At 50.8% G+C, this 18,311-nt stretch overlaps 7 protein-coding genes across 7 annotated transcripts; 5 read left to right on the top strand and 2 right to left on the bottom strand.

Moving 5' to 3' along the window:
* Nucleotides 1-952: 952 nt before the first annotated feature.
* On the bottom strand, nucleotides 953-2,041 carry BDQ94DRAFT_142269 (uncharacterized protein). Its single transcript, XM_026766000.1, has one exon. It carries the CDS (start codon nucleotides 1,462-1,464, stop codon nucleotides 1,084-1,086), a length of 381 nt encoding a protein of 126 aa, XP_026627218.1. The 5' UTR covers nucleotides 1,465-2,041; the 3' UTR covers nucleotides 953-1,083.
* A 900-nt stretch (nucleotides 2,042-2,941) lies between these two features.
* Nucleotides 2,942-4,343, top strand: ecm33 (GPI-anchored protein Ecm33). Its single transcript, XM_026775298.1, has 3 exons — nucleotides 2,942-3,029; nucleotides 3,096-3,936; nucleotides 3,994-4,343. Exons 1-3 carry the CDS (start codon nucleotides 2,969-2,971, stop codon nucleotides 4,295-4,297), a joined length of 1,206 nt encoding a protein of 401 aa, XP_026627217.1. The 5' UTR covers nucleotides 2,942-2,968; the 3' UTR covers nucleotides 4,298-4,343.
* Nucleotides 4,344-7,350: 3,007 nt separating this feature from the next.
* On the top strand, nucleotides 7,351-7,629 carry BDQ94DRAFT_142265 (uncharacterized protein). The gene has a single exon (XM_026765999.1). It carries the CDS (start codon nucleotides 7,410-7,412, stop codon nucleotides 7,569-7,571), a length of 162 nt encoding a protein of 53 aa, XP_026627216.1. The 5' UTR covers nucleotides 7,351-7,409; the 3' UTR covers nucleotides 7,572-7,629.
* A 120-nt stretch (nucleotides 7,630-7,749) lies between these two features.
* On the bottom strand, nucleotides 7,750-8,091 carry BDQ94DRAFT_142264 (uncharacterized protein). Its single transcript, XM_026765998.1, has one exon. The coding sequence runs from the start codon at nucleotides 8,012-8,014 to the stop codon at nucleotides 7,829-7,831; it is 186 nt and encodes a 61-aa protein (XP_026627215.1). The 5' UTR covers nucleotides 8,015-8,091; the 3' UTR covers nucleotides 7,750-7,828.
* A 4,312-nt stretch (nucleotides 8,092-12,403) lies between these two features.
* On the top strand, nucleotides 12,404-13,624 carry BDQ94DRAFT_159077 (putative HLH DNA binding domain protein; the record flags this gene model as incomplete). The annotated part of the gene is made up of 2 exons (XM_026769033.1): nucleotides 12,404-12,462; nucleotides 12,523-13,624. 2 exons carry the CDS (start codon nucleotides 12,404-12,406, stop codon nucleotides 13,622-13,624), a joined length of 1,161 nt encoding a protein of 386 aa, XP_026627214.1.
* A 903-nt stretch (nucleotides 13,625-14,527) lies between these two features.
* On the top strand, nucleotides 14,528-17,211 carry BDQ94DRAFT_142261 (ANP1/MMN9/VAN1 family protein). Its single transcript, XM_026765997.1, has 4 exons — nucleotides 14,528-15,342; nucleotides 15,443-16,074; nucleotides 16,131-16,178; nucleotides 16,229-17,211. Exons 1-4 carry the CDS (start codon nucleotides 15,170-15,172, stop codon nucleotides 16,609-16,611), a joined length of 1,236 nt encoding a protein of 411 aa, XP_026627213.1. The 5' UTR covers nucleotides 14,528-15,169; the 3' UTR covers nucleotides 16,612-17,211.
* A 102-nt stretch (nucleotides 17,212-17,313) lies between these two features.
* Nucleotides 17,314-18,098, top strand: BDQ94DRAFT_142260 (uncharacterized protein). The gene is made up of 4 exons (XM_026765996.1): nucleotides 17,314-17,519; nucleotides 17,586-17,641; nucleotides 17,709-17,872; nucleotides 17,963-18,098. Exons 1-4 carry the CDS (start codon nucleotides 17,443-17,445, stop codon nucleotides 17,990-17,992), a joined length of 327 nt encoding a protein of 108 aa, XP_026627212.1. The 5' UTR covers nucleotides 17,314-17,442; the 3' UTR covers nucleotides 17,993-18,098.
* Nucleotides 18,099-18,311: the final 213 nt, after the last annotated feature.

Genomic DNA, 18,311 nt, shown 5'->3' with positions numbered 1-18,311 from the left:
GGCAATAAAAGAAGTGCAGTGCTCGCCGTGGCAAAGCCGAGGTTGAAGTAATCATCATTTGAGAGGCAATCCGACCAACTCCAAATATAACCACCGCGAACAAGAACTAGGAAACTTCATTAAAAGTCAGTTGCAAGGGCGTCTCGCGCCACTTAACTAAGGAGCGAGATTATCTCCCAGGGCAGTCTTATTATTGCGACGGATAGTTGTGGAGTAGGAATGGGTCTGATAGCTGAAGAACTCTAAACGGATCGAGAAAGAACAAGCAATAGTGGCAGCGACCACGGCGATCGCGTTTTGCCAGGTTTTGATGATGCCCGCGGGATTCTCCTCGCAGGTAATCAAACATCCATTATTTCTTTTTGTGACGGGTGAGAGGATAATAACGACGGAGAATCCCTTACAGTGCATAGCCGGATGTATACATGAGATCTGACCCTTTCTGCAACCGTTCAAGATCTGAGACTAGGATGGAATTTTGTCTCGCTTTGAGAGTCTTTGCTAGGCACCTATATATCATGTCATATCATGGATGTTTCGAGTCATTGCCACTATGAAGTTAGCATGGGGAGAATGCGCCTATGGGCAAACAGCTTTGGACTCTGGCTGGCCGCGCCGGGAGAGTCTAAACATCTTATCCAGCCGGCCAATTTCTATCGCGGTATGGTAAGTAAGATACAGCGACTAGGAATTACACCACCAGCACTCGGAGTACTTTGTGGCCAGGCCAAGTGGGGGCCACTAAAAGTGGGTATGGGAGTTACAGCCGTGTTACGTATAGCTGTAAGACACACGTGATACTCCCCCCTCAGAGCCATCGATTCGCCACTTTATTATTAGCTTCCCGAGACATTGTTTTGTTATGATTCGGTATCCACTGGTACCTGAAGCCAAGACGAGAATTGAGTTTTCAGGCATGAGGTCCAGCGCATTCATCTTGGAAGTCAAAGAACAAGGACAAGAATGAGTTCAACCTGCAAACGGGGATCACGGTAGTGCCACAGAATGGACCGTTATAACATTTACCTTTCTTTCATTTTTTTTTAGGCCTCAGTTGTCTGCCGTTTTCTACACACATACGTGTCAAGAGGCAAAAGCAAGTCCAAGGCATCTAGGCGACCGAAATTCCAACGCGCGAACAGGGCGCTGCATACCAACGTAAGGCAGGCGAAGGACTTGTGAGGGACGGAGTCGAGTCCGCACTTGGAGGAAAAGCGGGTCCCCCTTAGATTCCAATAAATTCAGATCGACCACTATACAGCGACCGGACTCGCTAGGTGTTGTTGAAATTGATACTAGCATTCTTAGAAGGTTCGTGGTGTCACTCATGCTGCTGGCGATGAGAAAAACAAGTTGACTTGGTTGCGGTTGAGTGGGAAAGGGATAAATAATAGGCGAACCATATCGATGGTGGAGTGAAGGGATAAGCCAATACCGTGTTGGCAATAAGAGTATATCCTCCATAGATAGGAATCTATCTACTCCGTCTACTGTAGATAATTAGTCGACCTCACTAGATCACAGGCCATCGCCGTTCAATGAGATACATGTATAATTTACTCCTGGTATAGGATGCTAATATTAGTCAGGACCTCCCTAGCAATGCGCGATTGGGGTCTGGCCCCTCCTAGCGGCAGGATGCTAAATTTGTCAGTATTGTTACCTGCCACAACGAATGTCCGTGATGTATCGAGTCGCATTCCATCAGAGGAGTCACCTGTCAGTTGTGGTTGACGATTTTCTGATGGTTTCAGCAGTGAGATGCTGATGTTTTGAGAGGGAGGCGGGGGGGCCAATGGGTAATGCCGAGTTCATAGAATTCAACACAAGTCCGATCAAACTATTTGTTGTATGACGTTTTTGTGTTGTGAATCGGAAGCCCACTGCACCATGCATAACCCAGAAAAACGGGGCCAGACTTTTCGATACAGTCAAAAATACGGAGTAAAATTGCCTGCGGGAGGGTTGATTGCTTGGAGTCCGATTTCAAGCTGCCGCAGCGGCTCGAGCATCGTACACAAGCACTAGAAGCCTATGCTTGGTATGAATGGTCAGAACTTACTGAGAGACCGGGGGAAGAAAGGGAAGAAGGGGGGAGGAAGAGGAGCCAGAGGGCAGGCAGAACGAATCAGCAGACGCATGAGCAAGAAGTTGGTCATTGGCGAGGTGTTACAGGATGGAGCAGACTAAACCAAATGGACCGACCATTCGTTTCCAGGACCAAGATCAGGATTCCTCGATTTCTTTTTCCGCTCTCCGTTACCGTGGGCCAATCGCCCCTCGAAGTTAATTAATTAAACCCGGACAGGTACAGGAAAGTGAGTAAATTACGGTACGAGCAGCGTTCATACGCTGGTCCGGTAACGTCGCAAGGAGAGAAAGGCGCCCCCCTCCCCGGTCTCAGGTCCACCAGCCTTTTCGGGGCCACGACTCCTTTCTTGCCTTGGTTTGTCCTCCCTGAAAGTCTTCCCACTTTCTTCTGAAGAAGATTTTCTTTTCCAGCCATCCAGTCCTTCTTTTCCCTTTCCTCTCTCGTTTCTCTCGCTTTCCTCTGTCCTTCCCTTCTTCTTTCCCCTTCTTCCCTTCCCGTGCAAATCGTGCCTGCCTAACCCGCGCACTTTCTCTCGCTGAGGGTCTTCGCTCATAAAGCTTCTCCTTCGTTGAAGCTCTTCTCCATTCGCTCGCTCGCTTATTTATCGTCTCACAACCCCCCCTTCAGCTCTTACGCTGCTATCCGTGTCAACAAAGGGCCTTGCCTCGCCCCAGTTCGCATACTTAACCAACAGCCGTCATTGGTAGGTCAACCTCTTCATCAAGCTGCTGTCTGATCTGTTTATCTTTTGCGCCTGCCACGACTGGGATTGGATCTGTTGGATCGGAAGAACCTTGGCAGTGGTTTAGGAGCAGACGAAGCGAACATTGGTGACTGACATCTTTTCGACTATACAGTCTCAAGTTATCCTAAGCAATGGCTTTCATCAAATACGCCCTCCCCGCTCTTGCTGCGGCCCAGGCCGCCATGGCTGCCAGTGAGTACCACCAGCGATAATCTGGATGAAGTGAGCAGTGAACGGCAATGACTGATGACAATGTAGGCTGTGGTAGCAGCGGCAGCACCATCACCATCTCCAGCCAGAGTGACCTTGACAGCTACGCCACCTGCACCACCCTCAAGGGTGATGTCGAGATCAGCGAGAGCGCCTCTGGTGACCTCACCCTCAACGGTGTCACCTCCATCGCTGGTGGACTGAGCTGCACCGGCGGCAGCAACATCACCTCGTTCAGCTCCTCCTCCCTGAGCTCCATTGGCGACACCTTCAAGCTGGACGGTCTCACCACTCTCACCACCCTCAGCTTGACCAACCTCACCAGCGTTGGCTCCATCTCCTGGACTGCTCTCCCCGAGCTGCAGTCCCTTGACTTCACCAAGGGTGTTTCTGAGGCCGGCAGTGTCACCATCACCAACACTGGTCTTACCAGCTTGGATGGTATCTCCCTCAAGACTGTCGGTACCTTCGACATCACCGAGAACACCAACCTGAAGACCGTCAACGTCAACGAGCTTACCAACGCCACTGGTCTGATCAACTTCGCTGGTAACATGGACTCCCTGCAGATTATCCTGCCCAACCTCGGCACCGGTACCAACATGACCTTCCGTAACGTCAGCGGTGTCTCCATCCCCTCTCTCGAGACTCTCAGCGGTCAGCTCGGTTTCTGGGGTAACACCTTCACCAACTTCAGCGCTGCCAACCTCACCAGCACTGGTGACCTTGTCTTCGACGACAACACCAAGCTGAACAACATCAGCATGCCCGTCCTGAAGACCGTCAACGGTGGATTCCAGATTGCTCGCAACGACAAGCTGAAGTCCATCAACTTCCCCGACCTGAAGGAGGTCACTGGTGCCATTGACTTCAGCGGTGACTTTGACGAGTAAGTTTCTCATGTTAGTTCTGATGAGACGCACCGTTTGCTAACTCACGTTTACAGGGTTTCCCTCTCTGCCCTGACCGAGGTCAAGGGTGGCTTCAACATGCAGAGCACCGGTAACTTCAGCTGCAGCGCCTTCAAGACCCTGCGTGAGAACAACGTCATCCGTGGTACCTACACCTGCAAGGCCAGCACCTCCGACCCCACCACCAGCGATGGATCCTCTGGCACCACCACCTCGACCGGCAGCAGCAGCAGCTCTTCCTCGACCAGCAGCGACAGCGCCTCCGTCATGAACGTGGCTAACATGCCCGCTCTTGGTCTTGCTGCCGTCCTCGGTGGTCTGATCCAGTACGCTCTGTAAAGGACAACTTGATACCAAACATTTGTGTGTACGCTTTTTTTGAAACCCTTATCATGGTCGTGTAAAGTTGCCTAATAAGCAATTGGTTTCCTTTAATTCCAGTACTGTGCTGTTCTTATGATAATAATTGAATATCGGTTTGCTTGAGCCAAAATTCGCACGGCGTGGCATTGTGCCTCGGGAGATGAATTGCTTTTATTTTTTCCCTTCAATTTGAGCATGAGCATCGAATTTATTTTATTGAGTCGTGACTGGTGAGCGGGTCGAGGGAGGGTCATAATTGTACGAACCGGACACCTGGCGATTTGCGCGAGGTGGCTGGGCTGCTGCGGTCAGGCCCCTTCTCGGCCCTGTGAGCTGTCGGATTGTGTTCTATAGACGTTCCTTTGCAGTTTACGTGTGCGTTTTTGCTACATGACAGTATGTTGTTTTACTCTATACGCTAATTCGCCGTCCATAATTGACGTATCCTATTTCTCATTCTAAATTGAGATTGCCTCCGTCCTTCTGCCTTTCTAAGTATGTCTTGGTCGGGTCTGGCCTGGTCTAGTCCGGGGGATGGTGACTGGAGTCTGCCGTCTTAGGTTGTATGTACTTATGTCCTTAGTTTTGCAGCAGGAATAGGGTCTCGTGCTGTCCGTCCGTCCGTCTTCCTGTCTGTCTGCCTGTCAGTCTCACTAACTGCTGCTGCTGCTGCTGCTGCTTGACCGTGGCAAACGGAAAGTTAAAGCCCGCGCAGATGACCGGCTCTTGCCTCCCCTCCCACCTCCCGACCAGGTGCATATGCGAGAATGCAATGCTGGCCGTAAGACACCTCAGAAGCGGGCTCCAGGCAGTAAGCAGATGCCATCCTCCCTCTGGTTGTCTCCCCCTTTGTTTCCCCCTTCTTTTTCCTTGTAAACTCGTAGTAGCATGTAGCATGAAGATAGGCGAGTAAGTCTATTAAAATCGAATCAACTCTTTCCTTTCCTGCTTGCTCAAGTTTTTAAGTCTGAGGAAGACCCGACACTTACTGTATAGTGTAAGTGCCGTTCTGTCCTCGCATTCATTTACTCAATCCGTCATCGTGGATCTGAGCCATCGATTCGTTGGATTCATTGCTCGTGAATGGAGTGGGTGGGTGATATGCAATCATACCTACTTAGATACATATACATACATACGGTGTACATATTTCCAGGCGTGGGTGTGGATATGAGTGTGAGTGGAGATTTCCGGGAAAACCGAGTGAGTGAGCATGAGTGTCGTCTGACTGACTGACTGACTGACTGACTGACTGTTTGTCTGCGGGTAAGTTGAGCTGATGTGCTTCGTTTCGTTGGTTGATGGATGTCGTGGGATCGATCTTAATCTCTCCTATTCTGCTGCTTCTGTCTGTTGCGGGCCGCAGATTCGAATGGAGTCCCAGAATGGGGGTGGGGGAGGGTGTTAGTTGCATAGTTAGTTAAGGAGGTCGTGTGCATACATACATAACCTCTAACCTATATCTATCTCTCAGTGTGCATACACTCTGGGGATGTCGTTGGTTGGCTGTTGTTTTGGTATGTAGGCTACTTCAAACTTATGTGTGTGCGGGTGTTCTGCTTAACTTTTCTTTCCCACCACCTCCCTGCTGAGTGAGTATGTATGGAGCTTAAGCATGTGCTACTGCATTTGGTCAAGTATGGGTTATGTTGTGGTGTGGTTGAGTGGGTAGTAGCTCTCTAGCGAGATAGGTAGGGTAGGTAATAGGCCAGGGAGAGGTTGATGTGTCAATTCCGGTGAGGGAGATGGAGATGGGGAGGGGAGAAGGTTGTGTGGTCGAAGTCAGATTTGTGTTTTGTTTATATTTAGTAGGTGCTGTGAGTTACTTGGTAGGTTTGATAGTTAAGTTAATTAGATTATGGATAGTGGAGAGGGTGAATTCTGTTTTCATTTCCCCTTCTGGAGAAAAGTGAAGGCAGTCAAAAAAGTACGGAGTACTATCTAACTCTGCGTATGGAATATCTTCATGGGCGGAATATACTACTGATAGATAGTTACTGAATGTGTAGGTTGTATCTCTCTCTTGATACTTCGGGTTTATGTTTACGTTTGTTGTGTGGCTACTGTTTAAGCAAGGTATACATACGCAGCTGAAGCGGTAGGTTTCACTTTATTTCCTCACTTTAACTCCAAGCTTGACAGATAAACCTCGTCTATTTACATAGGACACTTTATTGACTGCATTTGCATTTGCATCTGTAATTGCCTTCTTGACGACCTGCCTATCTTTCTATACATCTACTGTCGAGTAAACAACACCGGGCCCGGATTATGGATCCCGGTCACCTGGCTGGCCGGGTGATTTTCCCTAGGCCAAATGGTGGGTAAATATACCCACGATGGATGGGTCTGCGATCGGGTTGAATATCCGTAGACATATTAGATATCGAGTCGATGCTGCTATGTTACCAGGACTGTATTACACTTTCTTTTTTGTTGAGGAGATAATGTTAGTTAAGTCTGTTAGTGTCTGTGTGCCTACGGAAGGTCCGGTGATGGTTCGCGAACTGCGCGTGTCTACCCTTCGGGTTGGGAGCGGGGGAAGGTCAAGGCGACGAGGAGGAGGCTGTAGCTCAGGTAGTATGAATGGAAGAGGGGAATGAACTCTAAATACGATTATGGAGATGCCGTCGTACGTAGTGTACCTTTGTTTCATGTTGGTTTATCTCCGAAAGGAAAGAGGTATGTCCGTGCGGCTCTGAGAGGGGACGAAGAGGGGGGGCGAGGTCTTATGTGGCTCTCGAGGATCAATAGAGTAAATGTCTAGTCTTCCTAAAATGAAGGGATACCAGGAAAGAATGAAAGAAAACAGAAAAAAGGAAAGAAAAAAAAAATAAAAAACCTACTTGACTGTGTTGTGCTAGGCAAAAGGATGATGGAGGACGAGGATCCATATGATAGATAACCGGATAGGGGATGCCTTGCATGTGCGGATGCCTCAGGTCGGCCGTCTTAGGGCTAGGGCGGACAAGAATAGCATAGCTTGAGGAATTGCCTTCGGAGATCCTCGCCTTTGCTCCTCCGCCAGTATGCAATCCTCCGTGTGCCGGTGCTACGGCTGAAGGGCCTGGAACCCGTTCCAGTGGCAATGATGAGGGCGTTACTGCTAGTAGCTAAGGCTGATCAGGTGTACGAGTTGCTTGAGCCTTACTGGCGGCGGTGGTTGACACTGGGACGGCCTTCAATATTATTCTGCATAAGGGCACTATGCGAATGCGGAAGGCAGAGAGATAGGACTTCGTGCCAGTGAGTGAGCTAGCCTGGTCCGGCCAGAACCGAGTGGCAAAGGATCACTTCATGAAGACAAGAATCTGATACATGAGGCGATCTTGCATCGCCGCACGCAGGGCCATCCCGGTCTCTGCTGAGATCCGTGCCATGATGGGCCGCGCTAATGTACGTGAGTTCATAAGCGTATCCTCCGGAGGCCTCTCAATGGGTTAACTATGTATGTACGTTCAATGAGATGCGTACGTACTACTGTAGCCCGACTGGGGTTGACCGGGTCTAATAATGTTGCACTGTAAGTGCGTTGGGGGAAGCCGGTAGTGACAGGGAAGTTGCTATAAGCAAGTCGACAGGTAGACTAGCCTGGGTAGCTTGCGAGCCGGACGACTGGCTACCGGGTTTGGACAACGCACTGAGGGGCGCGAAGGGGTCTAGGCGGGGAGGGTCGTTGCTTCTGTGATGCATCACCTGGGGACAATGATTGGCAAGGGCGTCAGGCTCTTGCTGGGCTTTTTTTGCCTCTCTTGCGAGCACTCCGAGTCCAACTGAAGTAATCGGCATGCGATCGGAAGTGCTCTGAGTGTTACTGATGTTGCTGATTCTTTACGATGCAGATGATTTTTATTTTTCTTTTTTTTCCCCGTATTCATTGTGACCTTTGGGAGGCTTGAGGCGGAGGGGGGCCTCCTCCAAAAGCAAAGGAATCAGTCAACTGTCAGTGTCAGCGGCAGTCCGTGTCAGTTTTGCTGCCTCTCGACTGTTGGACCCGCCAGTCGACGCTGTGTAACCAATTCCAAATCTAGACCAAACTTAAATCGCTCCTCGGCTTCCCTTTTCCTGCCAGTCAGGATGGCCTTGCACCCCATTCGAAAAAGATACCGATGGTGATGGTCCTCGAATCATCAAACCCAAGGTGACTGGGTACTATGGTCGAACCCAAATTGCAATGAACCGGTTCCCCGTACTTAGTAAATCGTGCTATGGATCTCTCATGAACACATTAAGGTTCGCTTCAGCCGCTCCTCTCTCTCTATTGATGGACTGTTGCCCTTCCGTCGCTGCTGGGGATTCCCTGGTTGAAACCAATAGATTGGCACTTATGGATGCTTCGAGACCCCGATAATTCGGAAAATAAGCGAAACTTGTCAAGTGAGTGTCCCTCGGGCAATTTTCTAAGGTTTTAGTCTATGGGCCCGTGAGCCGGGGGAGCATGTAGAAGCGCAAGCACATATGCCATCTATGGACATAGACTCAACGAGAGTTTACGAGTGAGTTCGTGCCTGGCGGCCACTGCGTGCGAGCGATCTCTGATCGAACAGGGGTGGCTGTTCTTTCAACTGGTGTCCAGTGTTTCATGACATTGTCCTGGTGGACGTATGTACTGCCAACTCACCACTATGGAGCTTGGTACTTTGGAGCCTCCACTATGGTACTATTGGTGGTTTTGGAGGGGGCAAAACCGATCGGACATACTCGTTGATATGAGCCAACAATATCCTCAGCGGCAATCCTCGGTATCGCCGCGCGGCGCTCTATGCTGAAGAAAGGGCGGCTAAGTGTAGCGATAACGTTCAAAGGCGCCATCGTCATCCTCGGCTACTAGGGCAAAGGACTTGCCTCTCCGGGAATAACGGAGTCCGCCCTAACCATGTTAGTTAATTGATCATTCAACTCTCATGGCGTCCACGCCGCCCTCGGAACTTCCCCCCAAGCCTTTACCATACGAGAGGATGGTAGATAGTTATCTTTTGGCGCACAAGATGATGATCGTCCACACTTCTCCTTCAACTCTCTCAACGTGGGGCGGCCTGGGCGTGGCTGGAGCTAGAAGATCCATTCTTCCTTCATCATGCCGCATCCTCAGATCCGGGGGCACCTGAATATGACAGATCTGATCCGGCCGCCGCCTTGATTGCCATCTATCAGCGAACCCGGGATAAGGTTTGTCCTGTTTGGTCGTGTTCTCCCCATATGGCTCTTGGCTTTGGTACCCCAGTACTCTGTATCGCCGGCCCTCCTTTCTCCACTGACATTCTCGGGGTCTGCTCCCTCCCAGTGAAGAGAGAGAGAGAAAGTCGTGTCCTTTCCCCGGGGATCTTCCGTTCACTGATTGCATTCCCGTCCACCGTACCATGGTTCCAACGAGCGGCACTCCTCATTGTAAACCTGGAAATGGGGTTTTCTCACGCTTCTTCACGCGATAGTCTGGTGGAGTTTTCCGAAACAACTCCCCATAGCGTCTGTCTGTTGGAGACGTCCGACGGCATTCCAAATCCCCTGCCCAGGTCTAAGCCAACCTATTGCGACGGACTACTCCAAGCCTACACCAAGAAAAGAAGCAGTCCAGAATTGGGCCTGACAGCCGTCACATCCTGGTCGCTGGGATCTCCCAGTGACCCAGGCGTATGGGCCCTTCGTCGGCTGTGGATGATCCCAACCCTGTCCGAGTTTTGACCCCTTCGTTCGGGCCCGTTCGGTAATAACCTGTGCTATTATAGACAAGGCCACTCTATGATACCAAAGCCCGGTTAAACGAGGTTCTCATGGAGACAATGGCTCTGTCGTATGCACCAAGGAGAATCGCCTCATTCGTAACCAGCGAAGACCGGTTAGAACCGTGGAGACTCGTGACAGATTGCGGCCGCTCTTTGCTTCCTAATCTGACCAAAGTCGACCCATGGCCTCGTCATAGAGCTCTTCCAGGTACCAGGTACTTTTGGCTTCCTTCTAAGAAGTCCTTGCTTCGTGCTATTAGGTTCTATCCCACCTCCTGCCGAAGCTATGATCTGCTTTCGGGGAACCTGCATCTGCCTGTGCATCGGATCATTATGTATAGTACATTCTTACTCTGGGCGTTCATGACCCTTTATTGGTACTTTTGCTTTTCCTGGCCAAATATCCTCATATGGGCCGCAGGCTAAGACGAGAAAAACACAAGATCGGGCCGGGACTGCTCCCGTGGGCCTCACCTTTGCCCTCGATCCCGTGCAGACCATGTGCTATACATAGTAGTATATCCGGAGGGGGGAGGGGCGTGTATGTGGTCTTTGGTGGCACTGAGTCTGAGAAGATCGAGGCGATCGAGACGACTTTTGATACCATCCAACTGGATGGTCCGGATGGCTGATCCGATCTGTCCCCTATAATTTGACGTTTAAATTTGCTTCTCCGTGGCTTCAGCACCTTGCCCGGTTCGGAATTGGGCCTGTGTTCGAACTGGCCAGACGGACAAGCGCCGCAGAGCTAGTTCCCACATCTGTAACAGCCACCAGGCCGCGCTTGTCCAAACGACGGGAACGTTTTATGCCTCGACGCTATGGGTTTCGCGGATGCATCGCCGTCTGGGTCCAGGATCCGAAGTGGACACTGGGTGGACGGACCATGGCCATTGGTCCGAACAGACTATTGATGACCGCGATGCAAGGGGAGTCGATACCTTTCTTCGCCCCGTGTAGATCGAAAACCGCTGCAGCGGTGACAAATCAAGGGTCTGCGATCCCCAATCCGACTCTCGTCTTGTTCATCGGGATCATGGCACGTTGATTCGTCGATCCGGTGCTTTGCCTCGCGTCTGTGCCCATTTCTGATAGAGCAATGTCCCATTCTGGGGAGGGGGGTATGGAAAGAGAAAAAAAAAGTACTACGAGTTGATGGGCTGTCGAAGTCTGCCGGAAGCTTCTTCATGCATCCCCGCGTGTCCTCATGGGGGAGGGAGCAAGGGAAGCAGGAGAAGGAGGAGGGGGGAGGGGGGGAAGCAGGTAGAGAGATGATGAAGCAGTGGAGGCGATGACCAGAAGAGGAAGCGGCGCAGAAGGAGAAGGTCCAGATGGAGATGGAGGCTGCAGATAATCTGTAGGGGAAGCAGGGAAGTAGTTAGTGGACACAAGGAACAGTACTCCCAAGAAGTAATAGTAATAATTAAAAAAAAATATGAAGTCAAAAAGAGTAGTAAATATAAAAATAAAAAATCAGAATAAAATAAAATTAAAATAAAAATATAATTCAAAAAGAAAAAAAAAAGAAAGAAAGAAAATGGAGAATCCAACGACTCCACCACCATCAGACCATCTATCTGTATGTCATCGTCGATGCTCCATTTCCTTGTTGAGGCAGTCGCAGATCGAGCTAATCCGTTTAGCTTCTGGGGAGGATCCCAAGAAAGCACTTGGTGATACATCCCGAATGCTCTCTGTCTCTCACTCACCCACTCACTCACTCACTGTTTCCGTACTATTCGCACTCTCTCAACCCTTCGCATTCCTCTTCCGATGCAGTTCATTGCCAGCTCAAACTGCACGTCTGAGCGCGCCACCACAATGGCGTCCTTTTGCTGCTCTTTCTGGTCTTTCCCCACTCCCTCCTTCGCCGACTTCCTCATCCATTGCCTCCTCCCCCCTCTCCTCGTTCTCGCCTGCGGCTTCCAACATATAAAACATGCAGCGGGATCCTCCCGTCTTGCTCTGCCAAAGCATTGTATTCTTCATCATCAAATCTCAGCTGCTCCTCGTGGATTATCCTAATTGTTTCCTCTTGTCTTGCTTCTATCCATAGCAACTCCCCTTCTCCTCCTCTCCCCCCTTGATTGTATCAGCGTCATTGTTGCCACTGAACTCTCATTTACTATCATCACCCCCTTGTGGTCCTTATTATTGCTTCTCCCCCTTGAAGCTTATCCTATATACTTCTTGGCTGTGTGGTTTGTTTACCTCACGCCCAATCATCCCCGCGCTGGTGCAGACATACATATCAGAGACATTTCCCCTCCTGCCTGCATACAGACAAACCTCAGACATACAGCACTCTAGCTGCAGCGCCCCGTCTTTCATCTTACTTGCAGCAAGAAACCTCAGCACCATGATGTTTGAAGAAATGAGCACCATGGCTGACGACATTTCTCGCCGTTGTTCCCTCCCGTAAGTTGTCCTTGAGCCGTGCCAGCAGATGCAGCATCTGACGTGACATGCTCCCCACAGTGTGCGATCCCTCTCCAGTGCATCCAGCACGGCAGACATGAGCGAGGACCGCCGCTTGCCCCCGCTCCCCCGCGTGGAGCCCTTGCCCCGAGGCCCCTTTGACCCATTTACTTCCAACATCGGTGCCACCACCAGCTCTCCAAGCTCCCAGGATGCATTTCCCGTGAGGTCGCCGTGGCCTGAAGCGGAACACATCGTGACTCCCCCATCACCAGCAACCTCGGCCGACAGTTCCTGGCCAGAATCCGTTCAGTCACAAAAGGCCTTTGAGTGGCCGCAAGAGCTTTCCCCTGCAGAACTTTTGAACCTCATCGCCCCCAAGCACATCAACCGCAAGCCGCCGTTGCAGCAGCTGTGCGGGCGAAAGCGCAAGGAAAGCATGGTCTCTGCGGACTCAGACGATCAGAGAGAAAAGCACAGAATTGCAGAGGGAAACCGACGGAAGAACCTCAGCCAGCTACACCGTGAGTTGGACAGCCGCATCCATGATTTCTTCTTGGAGCGCGCTGGCTGGAACCCATCCAAGAGCCTACCAGAGTCGAAGGAACATATTGTTCAGGCCGCCATCTTTCTCATTGACTTCATGCTCCTGATCATCATCCACTTGATACGCCAGGAGAATGAGATGCCTCGTCAACTGTCGGAGAAACTGGAGCCCCAGATCCGCTGTATGCAGCTGCAGCAATTGGTGTCCAGTCTTCAGCAGCAGAACCAAAGTGCCCAGCAGCAGATCAAAGCTCTGAAGCAAGAGAACCAGATGTTGGAGGAGCGCAACCAAGCACTCGAGCTTCAGCTAAAGTCATACGAGCACATGTTCCGATCGCCCAAGAGCGAGCCCCTGACTTCTCAGCCGATCATTCATCATGCTGAGGTCAAGCCACGCAACATGCTCCCTGGGTTGCGGGTATTTTGCGACGAGATTGCCGCCAGCAGCCCCGAATCCTCTCGGCTTGAGTCTCATCCCACAGCGCCAGCTTTCACTTTCGGACATGCATACCTTACCCATACTCCTTCTATCACGCGGTCCTCGTCGCCAGTGTTCGCACACGGGCCCCACTCAGTGCCTGTATCTCGGCGCCAATCCATTATCCCGTCGCCATGAATTGGCGCATCTATCTCCTTCACGATCACCGAAGGATCCTTGTCATGATTCTCCTTGAGTCTAACCCTAGAGCGGCTGTTGTGCAGCCCAAGTTTTGTTTTTCACCTCATTTAAACTGTGTTTTCTGGCATAGCGAGAGCGTTCTTCATTGACATATACTTGGGACAAGTGATGTCTCCTGTACCGTGATCTGTTTATCGTTTGAAATGGAGTCCACGCTGGACTTGAGCTTTCCTGCGCTTCTCTCCTATTGAACACGGCAAAGGCGCAATGTACATCAACTTGAGAGGAAGAAAAGAAGGAAAAAAGGCAAAGAGCGTTTGTTGGGCATTTATGAGGGATGGTTTTATTTGGTGTCTGTACAATCTTTCTTCCGTGTTCATATTGGGGAAGGCTATAATTATCTTGTTCACTGGCCAGGATCTGGAGCATTGTGGCGACAGGCTTTTTGGGTTGAATTTTCGTTGTTCTCTTTACTATACATACACGACTGATTTCGGTTCTATTTCTTTTGTGATGTCTTCTGGTCAATTTTCAGGGATCGTCCCCATGGGGTGTTTTATTTGTATTTATCAGCATAGAGCGAGATGACCATGAAAATATTCTTACAACCAAGAAAGAAGTATAATCAAATGGGGCACAGAGTGGTAAGTGATCAGTGACTTCTTCAAGCACAAGGTAGTAGATCTACTTGTTGTATAGTCGAGTAGACTTGTGAGTACGGAGTACATACGTGGTAACTAAGTAGTAGTACTTCGTAGTGCAACTCGGTCGTTGAGTTATGCAGTGAATGAGGGTTATGCAGCTGATTAAGGGTCCCTTAGTCACCCGCGGCTATAAATAAAAAAGAAAAATTAAAAGCGGCGGGCCAATCCCGAAGCGGCCAACTGGACTTTGAGTCTGGCTGGAACTTCGGCGGGTCGATTCTTCCCTGTCAACCTGGAACTTCTCTTCTGTCGAACGACCATTCCAATCATCTTATCCTCCCCTGGACATCTCTGTGTCGCTGACTGAGAATTGGTCGGATCACTCTGTGTCCTGATCGTTCATCGTCCGCTTCTCACATTCGTTTGAAACCTACTCCTTCTTTGCTGGGGCCCTCCGGTGCCGCACCACTCCCGCAGCCAGCCTTTTCCCTACCCTTTTTCCTGCCCCGGGCGATCGCTGGCTCTCCCCCCCCTTCTCCATATCGCATCATCGACTCTGACATCCCCTGTCGACGCCTTTGATCCGTCAGATTTCAGTCTCGATTTTGTGTGATCGTCCCTGCGAATATCAGCATCGCGTCGAAACCCGCTCCTTTTCCCTTCCCCGGACGGTCCGTCTCTTCCGCTGCCCGTTCTGCATCGTGTTGTCCGCTCCACGACAGATTGATCGATCTCCTCGGACCCTGGTGTCCCAGCGACAGGCATCCCATCCCCAGAAATCGTCGCCTAGCTGTAGGCGTCGACGGTTTCTGATTACGAAAAGCGAGAGTATTCTGCTCGCTTTCCTGGCCAACTCATAATCTTATTTCCCCTTTTTTTCTCCCTCCCCGTCGCGAAGATGTTGCTCCCCAAGGGTGGTGTAACGTGGAAGTCTGCCAAAGCAAGGCTGCCTCCATGGCGAGCTGTTCTGTTCCTTGTCACACGGACCCGTTTTCTGGTCTCATTGGCCATTACTGGTCTTGTAGTCCTACTATGGCGTGGCATCAGCAAGTCAGCGTCCGAGATGCAGAGGTGAGTACCTGACTCGACGTTGGCCGGGCTGCCCGCAACACCCGGTCCCTGGCAATGACTTGCAGGCACGCGACCAGAAAACGCTAACGGCTGCATGTAGCTTCTACTGCTATGGCCCTTCAAAATCGCCGATGGAGATGAGCATCAACGAAATGGTCGAGTGGACCGCACACACGCAGACCCCTGTCCTCTTCAACCACCACGCTGCCTATGAAGTGAACTCCTCGAGCATCAAGACAGTCGACCTCAACCCCATCAAGTCTACTTCCCAGGCCATTTCGAATTCTGAGCGGGTGCTCATCCTCACCCCTCTGAGAGATGCATCCGAGCATCTGGTCAACTACTTCGATCTCCTCTACAAGCTGACGTATCCTCACAACCTCATTGACTTGGCTTTCCTCGTTGGTGATTGCAGTGACGACACCATGGCTGTTCTTACCGCTGAGCTGTCCCGGATCCAGGACCAGGTGGATGAGAAGATTGCTTTCCGTAGCGCGACAATCGTGCAGAAGGACTTTGGAGCTGATATCGAAATGAACGTCGAGGACAGGCACTCCTTTGCTGCTCAAGGCCCGCGCCGCAAGGCTATCGGTCGCGCCCGCAACTACCTGCTCTACTCTGCTCTCAAGCCTGACCACTCCTGGGTCTACTGGAGAGATGTTGACATTTTCGACAGCCCTGACAGCATCATTGAAGATTTCATCGCTCATGACAGGGATATTTTGGTTCCAAGTATGTTGCTACGCCCTTCATGAAAACCACGAATAAAGGTGCTAACCACGTTGCAGACATTTGGTTCCATCGCTACCGGGATGGTGTTGATGTCGAGGGTCGATGTATGTAAACAAACATCCCTTCACAATACTCGCTTTGCTAATTCTTGCAGTTGACTACAACTCCTGGATCGAATCGGACAAGGGACGCCGCCTCCGAGAGACTCTCGACCCTGATACTGTTCTGGCTGAAGGCTACAAGGAGTACGACACTGGCCGGACTTACCTGGTTGGCATGGGTGACTGGAGAAAGAACAAGGACGAGGAAGTTGAGCTTGACGGTATCGGTGGTGTCAACATCCTCGTGAAGGCCGATGTTCACCGGACTGGCATCAACTTCCCGGCCTACGCTTTTGAGAACCAGGCTGAAACCGAGGGATTCGCCCGCATGGCTAAGCGCGCTGGATACCAGGTGTACGGTCTTCCGAACTATGTCGTCTGGCACATTGATACGGATGAGAAGCCTGGCAACCTCGGAGGCCGCAAGGCATACTAGCTGCATTCCTGAGTTGATTCTCATTTTCCCGCGGTGTGAGTAGTACGATCTCTGCCACATCTCATCCTTTGACGCCTGAATACCCCGTTCCCGTGTACATCCGAGCCCTTGCAGCGGTTCTTTGCATGGAGGCTTTCCTCTTAACGCTTTTATTGAATCTTCTATCTTCGTTTTTTCTTTTTCTTTCGTGATTGCATTCTTCGGACGCGGGGACGGATATCTCACGACGCCGGTAATTAAGTCTTTCTTTGTATTGCGTGCTAGGGTTATGTCTGATTTTGTTGGCGCTACGGGGACAGTGTTCAGCGGTATTGGAAGCTCATAGAGAGCGAGTGAGCGGGCTCTGGTTGGAGCCTACGTTGTTCTTCCAGGCCCAAGCCATGGGCTCCTTTCACAGGCATGGTGCTCTGATGCTATTGCTCATCTCTGGAGCCTGCTTGACGCATCATCCGCAGTTAGAGCAGCGCGCGGTATCTGGAATGAGCTACTTTATAGCTCAGGGACGTTGACGAAAGAGGCAGATGAACAGGGCCATGGTGCTTGGCGTCCATGTACATACATATATAGGCTACAATCTGGTGGGCTTGTTATGACTGTAAACCCGATAAGCTGGTAGGAGTAGTAGCAGTAGTCGTAACAGGAGGAATAGTGGTAAGTAGTATCTAGAAGATCCACCGGATAAGTGCTGCTCCTGCTCCCCACCTTTTCCCCGCTTCCATTTCCCGCCATCGGATCTCTCGTCTTGCCGGACTTTTCCCTCACTTTTCCCAGTCACTACCCTTGACACACCTTTCCTGCTTGCGTATCATCAAAAACGAACACATAAACACCATGCCTGCCAAGAACGAATTCCTCTGCATCCTCCCGGACAAGCCGGGCATGATGGCCAAGCGACTGGAAGTCCGCCCGTAAGAACTACCCCTCACCTGCGCATTCCCATCATCAATACTGACACCACCGGCTTCACTGAACAGTCAACACTTGGAAGGAATCAAGCCCCTCGTCGAAGCCGGCTCTGTGGTTGCGGGAGGTACATCTCACTTGCCACACTCCCTATTTTCTTCCGCTTCTCCGTTACTGACTTCTTCCCCACCAAGGCGCAATGCTCGACAAGCACCCCGCAGAAGGCGAATCCATGTCCTTCCAAGGAAGCATGATGATGGTATTGGCGGAGACAAAGGAGGAAGCCGAGGCGCTCATCAAGAACGACATCTACACGAAGAGTGGAGTGTGGGACTTGGACAAGGCGCAGATTATTCCGGTTTGTGTTCATTCCCTGCTTCTGCCTCTCTCCCCTTTTGGCAGGGCCATCGTCATGCGTACCTTTTTACTAACATGTGGGCGATTATAGTTCAAGTCTGCCGTTCGGGTGGCATTGTAGATCATCTTTTCCGTTCCTGTCACATATCACATTTCATGGTATATATGAATGACTCAGTTTATTGCATAGCGAAAGTGATAGTGCCTTTGGTTATCGATACTATTGGAGTAAGTGGGTTTATTTATTCATGCAATGCTTTGCGCGTGGCTAGTGCAAGGTAGGACAGCACAACAATAGTACGAGTCTGCGGTGGCAGCACGCATTTGCACTATGAAATGACTGGTCATGTTGAGTTCGGCAGTCATCGTGCCTTTCAGGGGTCGAGTATGGCAACTTGCATGTGCAGGATTAGTTTGTGACTGGGGCACGATGCTCCATG

This window comes from Aspergillus welwitschiae (genome assembly GCF_003344945.1).
Source record: "Aspergillus welwitschiae strain CBS 139.54b unplaced genomic scaffold BDQ94scaffold_13, whole genome shotgun sequence".
NCBI lineage: Eukaryota > Fungi > Ascomycota > Eurotiomycetes > Eurotiales > Aspergillaceae > Aspergillus > Aspergillus welwitschiae.
Note: the sequence above shows the minus strand (reverse complement) of the source record. Positions and strands in the feature narration are given on the sequence as shown.